This window comes from Nelumbo nucifera, chromosome 1 (genome assembly GCF_055504915.1).
Source record: "Nelumbo nucifera cultivar China Antique chromosome 1, China Antique-T2T, whole genome shotgun sequence".
In the NCBI taxonomy this organism is placed as follows: Eukaryota; Viridiplantae; Streptophyta; class Magnoliopsida; order Proteales; family Nelumbonaceae; genus Nelumbo; species Nelumbo nucifera.
This window is the reverse complement of record NC_142649.1, coordinates 62,148,294-62,154,930: the sequence shown is the minus strand read 5'-3', so window position 1 is coordinate 62,154,930 and position 6,637 is coordinate 62,148,294. Positions and strand designations below refer to the sequence as shown.

Below are 6,637 nucleotides of genomic sequence, written 5' to 3'. Positions count from 1 at the left end.
AAGAGAGAGGAATCAAGATGGGTCTCTGTGTCCTGGTGGCTAGAGCTACTTGGCTCTTGTTTGGTTGGTTTTTTTTTTTTTTTTTTCTCCTGGTCTGTTATTTATTTGCAGAGAGATAGAGATAGAGAGGTGATAATAATAATAATAATAAAAGTAGCATGTACACATACACACGCACACGCGCTGGGACGCACAAATAGACAACAGATACAGAAGTTAGGATTGCTTGTTGTTCTTACTTCTAACAGTCTCTTTCTGTACTGGAAGCAAGCGAAGAGAAGGCCTCCTGCAAGGAAGTCATCTGAAAGACAATTAATGAAAGTCCCACAAGGAGACAAACAGAGGAAATGTGTAGGTGGATATAATTGTTTGTTAGGACTTAGGAAAGGGAGTAGAGTTGTGTAGTCCCTGTTCAACATTTAAAGGCTTGCGTGTGAGCGGGCTTAATTTGTGGAGTGTGGAGTGTGGGCCGGTGTGAGAGAGAGAAACTGTAAAAAAAAAAAAAAAAAATCCTCCAAACCCACGTTGTTAGTCTTGTAGATGACATACAGCATTTATTAATATATGCTTTATGCCATTCTCACTTCTCTCTCTCCTCATGAAATAACCCCATCTCCTCAGTGGATTGATAATCATTATGGTCATTATTATTAGCAAGAGAGAACTGGAGAAACAGAAAGAATCGGATCTTTGGGAGTTTAGATTGTGGAATGAAGGAAATATTACGGGGGCATTGTGTCTTTTAATGACTACTAGCTTCCATTCCATGAAATTGTATTCTCTTTCCCCACGTGCACATGCAAGCAGTTTAATGGGGGCCTCCATTCCATAGTCCAATATCTCAATATATAGATAAATAATCCTTAACCCTAGAACAAGTTTAGATGGTTTTTAAGCTTTTCTTGCCTTTTCTATTATATATCCTAATTCCTAACATAAGAGATCGATCAGGATTCCAATGCAGAGGCACCAAGATCCAAATTCCGAAAAGAAAAGAAAAAGACAGAAAAAGGTATGAAACATTTCAGGAACTCTGTCATCAGAGAGGGAGGGAGAGAGAGAGATGTGAATCGTGTTGCATCCATACATACCCCCTTCCCCTACTGCTACTACTAAGTATCACTTCCTCCCTGTTTTGGCAGATGATGTCCTGTCAAGGAAACTGCATTCTCAGATGTCCTATTAAAGCAAAGGAATGCAAACTTCCCAATCTCCTCTCTTCGTCTTCTTCCCTTTTCACCACTCAGACTCATCAGTGCAAAAGCCTTTCCTCTTCATCCTCCTCATCCTCCACCACTCTGTCTCTCTTGGGTTTCTCAACCGCACCTCTCTCATCACCAGCCCACTTGTGTTCATATTTCATTCTTCTCCTACTACACTACTACTACTACTATCAGTACTCCAGCAACAACAACTAGAGCAACAACAGAGTGAGATGCTCAGCTCATTCAGTACTTCCCATGAAGAGGAAGAAGACCCATCAGATCACCACTACCACAACCAGAATCCGCTTGCATCACGGCGCTTCACTTCTGCAGCAACTCATATGCGCCAATTACTGATCAACTGCGCTGAGCTCGTCAGTCAATCTAATTCTCCCTCAGCTCACCGTCTCCTCTCCTTCCTCTCCACCAACTCTTCCCCTTACGGCGACTCAACTGACAGATTAGTGCACCAATTCACGAGGGCCCTCTCGTACCGCCTCAACCGCCACACTTTACACAGCTTCGTCTCGTCGGCAGCCACGGCCACGGCAACGGCCACGGCCACAGTCACTGCAGGTGCCAGTGCCATGACCCCCCTTTCTGTTGCTGATAATACTACTATTACTCGTCCCATCATATGCGGTGGAAGCTGTAGTGGTGGTGGTGGTGCAGCAGCCGACTCCGAGGCTCTTCAGTCCTCGTATCTCTCCCTTAACCAAATCACACCATTCATAAGGTTCAGCCACCTCACAGCCAATCAGGCCATCTTAGAAGCCATTGAAGGCCATCAATCCGTCCACATCCTCGACTTCGATATCATGCAAGGGGTGCAATGGCCTCCACTGATGCAGGCAATCGCCGAGCGCTCAGACCCATCAAACCCTCCACCGACGATCCGAATCACCGGAACAGGCCAGGACTTGGACGCCCTTCGGAGGACCGGCGACCGCCTTCAGAGATTCGCTCACTCTCTGGGCCTTAAATTCCAATTCAACCCACTCCTCCTAAACGATCCTTCCTCCATCGCTCTCCACCTCCCTCCTGCCATTGTACTCCTCCCTGACGAGATCCTCGCAGTCAATTGTGTACTCTTCTTGCACAGGCTCCTCAGGGACGACTCCCGAGACGCCCGGCTCTTCCTCCGCACGATCAAGGCCATGAACCCTAAGGTGGTAACTGTGGCAGAAAGAGAAGCTAACCATAACCATCCCTTCTTCCTGCAGAGGTTCGTGGATGCACTGGACCACTACACTGCGCTGTTTGATTCCCTTGAAGCGACGCTGCCGCCCAACAGCCGGGAAAGGCTGGCCGTTGAGCAGGTTTGGTTTGGGAAGGAGATCCTTGACATAGTGTCAGCCGACGGAGACGACCGGAGACAGCGACACGAGAGGTTTGAGACTTGGGTGGAGATGTTGAGAAGCTCAGGTTTTTCCAACGTTCCCTTGAGCCCTTTCGCCTTGTCTCAGGCCAAACTCCTACTGAGACTCCATTATCCTTCTGAAGGTTATCAGCTTCAGATACTTAACGATTCCTTGTTTCTAGGTTGGCAGAATCAACCCCTCTTCTCTGTCTCTTCCTGGAACTAGCTAGCTAGAACACCACCCCAGGCTCATATCAGTCAATAGCGCCCCAACCGTAACGTTTTTTCTTATTCTTTCTTGCTTATTCTCATATTTTCCAACTAATTAAGTGGAGTACTGTGAACCCATTTAAAAACCAACAAGGAAATTAAGGGCATTTTGCTGAGTTTCTTAAAATCCTAACCCTAATTTACTAGGCCATCCTCTCTCTCTCTCACGCTGCGCTGTGCGATAGCTAGGAATTGAATGCATGAATTCTGGTGTCTAAACTCTGAATTACTGGTTATTCCACAGGCAAGAATCCCGATCCATTCCAGTGCAAACCATTACTTCATCTTGCTCACAAGCATCTCCACTGCTATATATTATATGGTCGTTTGCACCATCATACCTCATCACCTCCTGGGTGAGCTGGAACTAATTTTCTTTTCCTTTCTTTGGGGGCCATTTAGTTTAGAGTTCCATCATTCGGTACCTTTTTCTTTTTGGCCTTTGACGTTTCTATTTATATATAACTCTTGTAAGCTGTAATTCAAAAGGCAAATCCTCTTCTTTAATCCAAAGGCAGCAGCTGTTTTGTGAAAAATGTATGATTCCTATACATTCCATGGATAAATTATTCTAGAGGATTATTGTTATATATTTTGTCTTGCTTCGATCTATCTTTTTTGCTTATGTTGATGATGCTTCCTTCACCTTCACCTGCTGCCATTTGTTCTATTTTGATGAATTTCATTTCATTCATCTATTGTTTCTGTATCTCTGTTGCTTTCATCCTCTTGCTTTTCTGGATCTGGTATTAATTGTATTTTAATTTGATTGATTATATATAATATAATCATGACCGATCGTATAATATTTTTCAGTTCATCACTAATAGTGAATCCTGTAAAGGCTGATATGAATAGAAAAGAGCAATAGTAGAGGAGCACAATAGGTAGCATGTTGCAGAGAGAGACGAATAATATAGAAATGAAAATTATATCAACAGAGAGAGAGAGAGAGAGAGAGAGGCGTCCAACTCTGCGAAAAGAAGCGGTTTGTTTGCAAAAGAAACCTTTGTCTCCTTCTATTTGTGCTTCCAAGGAGAGTTGCATGAGAGTTCTTGTTTTCTGTACCAAATGCCCGTGTATACCTGTGACTGTCTTTGACAATTGACACTGTACCCCCTATTACCTTATTTTCTGCCTTTTGTCCCCTCAACAAAACCGTGAAAGTTCTCAAATAGGGTTTTGTTGCCCACCTTGCCTCCTGTAGAAATCATTCCTTTCGGGAGATCCCCCGCTTGGGATCTCTCATGTCTCCTGGCATTTTGAGGGACCCATGGTCCCTTCTCTACTGTCTTGTTTTATTTTCTTGCTCTATAGTCTATAACCCATCTTCTCTCTCTCCTTGTCAAACTGTAGTACCTGACAATATGCAACTATGCAAGTGATTTGCCCTAATAAACCAGAGGAGCTAATAAGCTAATATTGTAAACTTGTTGCATGTGGAAACAAATAAGAAACCACCAAAAACGAAAATTTTGTACCTAATAAAACGAAAATGGTTGCCATATTGAAGATTACAAAGATAAAAAGGAATTATTCCAACTTCCAAGAGCATATATAGTCCAAGCCATAACGAGACATATATGAAAAATGTTGGTTGCTATAACAAAACAAAGGCATTAATACAGAATGAAGCTGACTATATACATGTATGGAAAACAAAAACATAAAACCCACAAAACCCAAAGAAGAAAAAAAAAAAAACAGCCAACAGAGCTAAAGGGCAATTCCATCCATGGGTCAAATTTAAAACCTAGCTAGCTAGTGGCTGTGGCTTGGATTTAGATGATGCATGCACGCATGCAGTGAAATAATCAGTCAATTCTACAAACGAATCTCTGCGCTTCTGATATCCTTTTCTGTTTAATTCGGTGGCTAGGTTTGATTGGCCATAACATATCGTGAGTTGTTCAGACAGCTATTTATCCTTCCTACTTGCAATAATTGCAATGATAGATAGATGACGCTATCTAATCTAATCTATTAAACCCTGCATATGTCGAAACGATTCTCTGTTTGCTTGCTTAATCATTGAACGCCGGTAAAGGGCAAAGTGCATGAGATGAGATCATTTGGGAAAGCGGGAAAACCTGCTTTTCTTGCTCAGTTCCTTACGTAACTCAAAACTGGTTTTCTTGCTCTTAGGTTCGTTCTTTGGTTGGGACTTGGGAGAGAAATTAAATTCTGGTAGAGTAAATAAATGAGGTTATTTATGTTATTGTTATATTGCTATCGTGGTTTTCTTCGCCCTACAAACGTGGGACCCATGAAAGGATATATCCAACTTTGTCTTTTAGTGCCTTTTTTCATGGGCCCACACCATGTATACCTGCTTTTTTTTTTTTTTTTTTTATTTTGATGTACCCTTGCTTGTGCTTGCCATGACCCAGTTCTTTTTTTTCTTTACATGCATACATGCATGCAGTAACTCTATTTCTTGGCTGCCTCCACCAAGAATACATAACATTAGGATGAACCAATGAACCCCACCAAAAAAACAGAAAAAGAAAAGAAAACTGACTGACGATCAAGTGTAAAAAAATATAAAATAATTAGAAGTTTATTTGGTTTACAGTCAAAATCAGAATCCAAATCCTTTAGAATTGGAATCGGAATGATTCAATCTCATAGTCTGTTTGGTTCAGATAAATAAAAATAAAAATAAAAGTGAGTAGAAATGAGATTTCATTTTCAGAAATAGTCATTCCCTCAAATGGGGGAATGTCATTCCAGTAAAAATAAGAATAGGATTTTAATTCTGCCCAACCAAATAGGAATAAGCTATTTTGATTCCATTTCCAGACCCCTATCACGGGGCCGCTAGAATCTTTTATGTTTGCATATGAGAGAGATATTTCATGTTATGGCATGGGGAATAAGGTCAATGCAACTATTAAGGACTGGGCTTGAGGATTGAGGCCCTTGAGGGCTTAATGCAGCACTCAGGGAGATAATTCAGTGAAAAGGTGTGTATTGGATGAGACAGACAAGTGGACAATGTTCATTTACATAGTTGCATTGACTTTGTTTGTGTTTTTTCAAAAGAAAAATATATATAAAAAAAAAGAAAGAAAGCAAAGCTCAATATTCGCACTGAAATTTTACTAAAAGATCCTGCTGCGATCTGGTCCATATTTTTGCAGAATATGAATGGACTGAATTTTATCAATTTAATGCAGCAGCAGCAGCCTAGAGAGTAGAGACTAGAGAGAGATATAAATCCCCACTCTACACAAGGTAGAGTGAGAAAGGGAAAAGTTTTCCTAAGTACGACAGGCACTGTTTTCACAGCTTGAACAACTTGAAGCCGATTTGAACCATCATGCCGGACTAGAACAGAAGCGCATAAATAGACGCTGAAATGCACAAGTCTGGTGGTGAGTACCTACCCATATTGACGAATATGTTTTTCACTTGAACTGATTGAACAGGAAGAGTAGGTGGCTGGAACTGAAACTGAAACTGATGAAGGCATCAACCAACACCACTCACCACATCCTTAGGCCTGGGAAGAAGAAAGAACATAATAACCCAGACATCATCTAAAGGCATCTTTATTGTCCTTTTGGTGCATGTGTGTTTATATCAAATTGAAAATTGAGGGAGACTGACTAGCTCTAGCCTCCTCCCAGGACTAGCACCAACTGTTCATTACAAATATAGAGCTTTTGTTCATGTCAAACTGAAAACCACAGCACAGCACATACATGAATTCAATTCCAAGTTACATAGGTTCGGCCAATCACCACCCGCCATGTCATTTGGATGAAAACCTTACCAACCCAATATGCAGTATTGTTTA

At 41.6% G+C, this 6,637-nt stretch overlaps 1 protein-coding gene across 1 annotated transcript; it reads left to right on the top strand.

Moving 5' to 3' along the window:
* The first annotated feature begins 969 nt into the window (after positions 1-969).
* On the top strand, positions 970-3,527 carry LAS (GRAS family transcription factor). The gene has a single exon (XM_010254567.3). The coding sequence runs from the start codon at positions 1,196-1,198 to the stop codon at positions 2,789-2,791; it is 1,596 nt and encodes a 531-aa protein (XP_010252869.1). The 5' UTR covers positions 970-1,195; the 3' UTR covers positions 2,792-3,527.
* Positions 3,528-6,637: the final 3,110 nt, after the last annotated feature.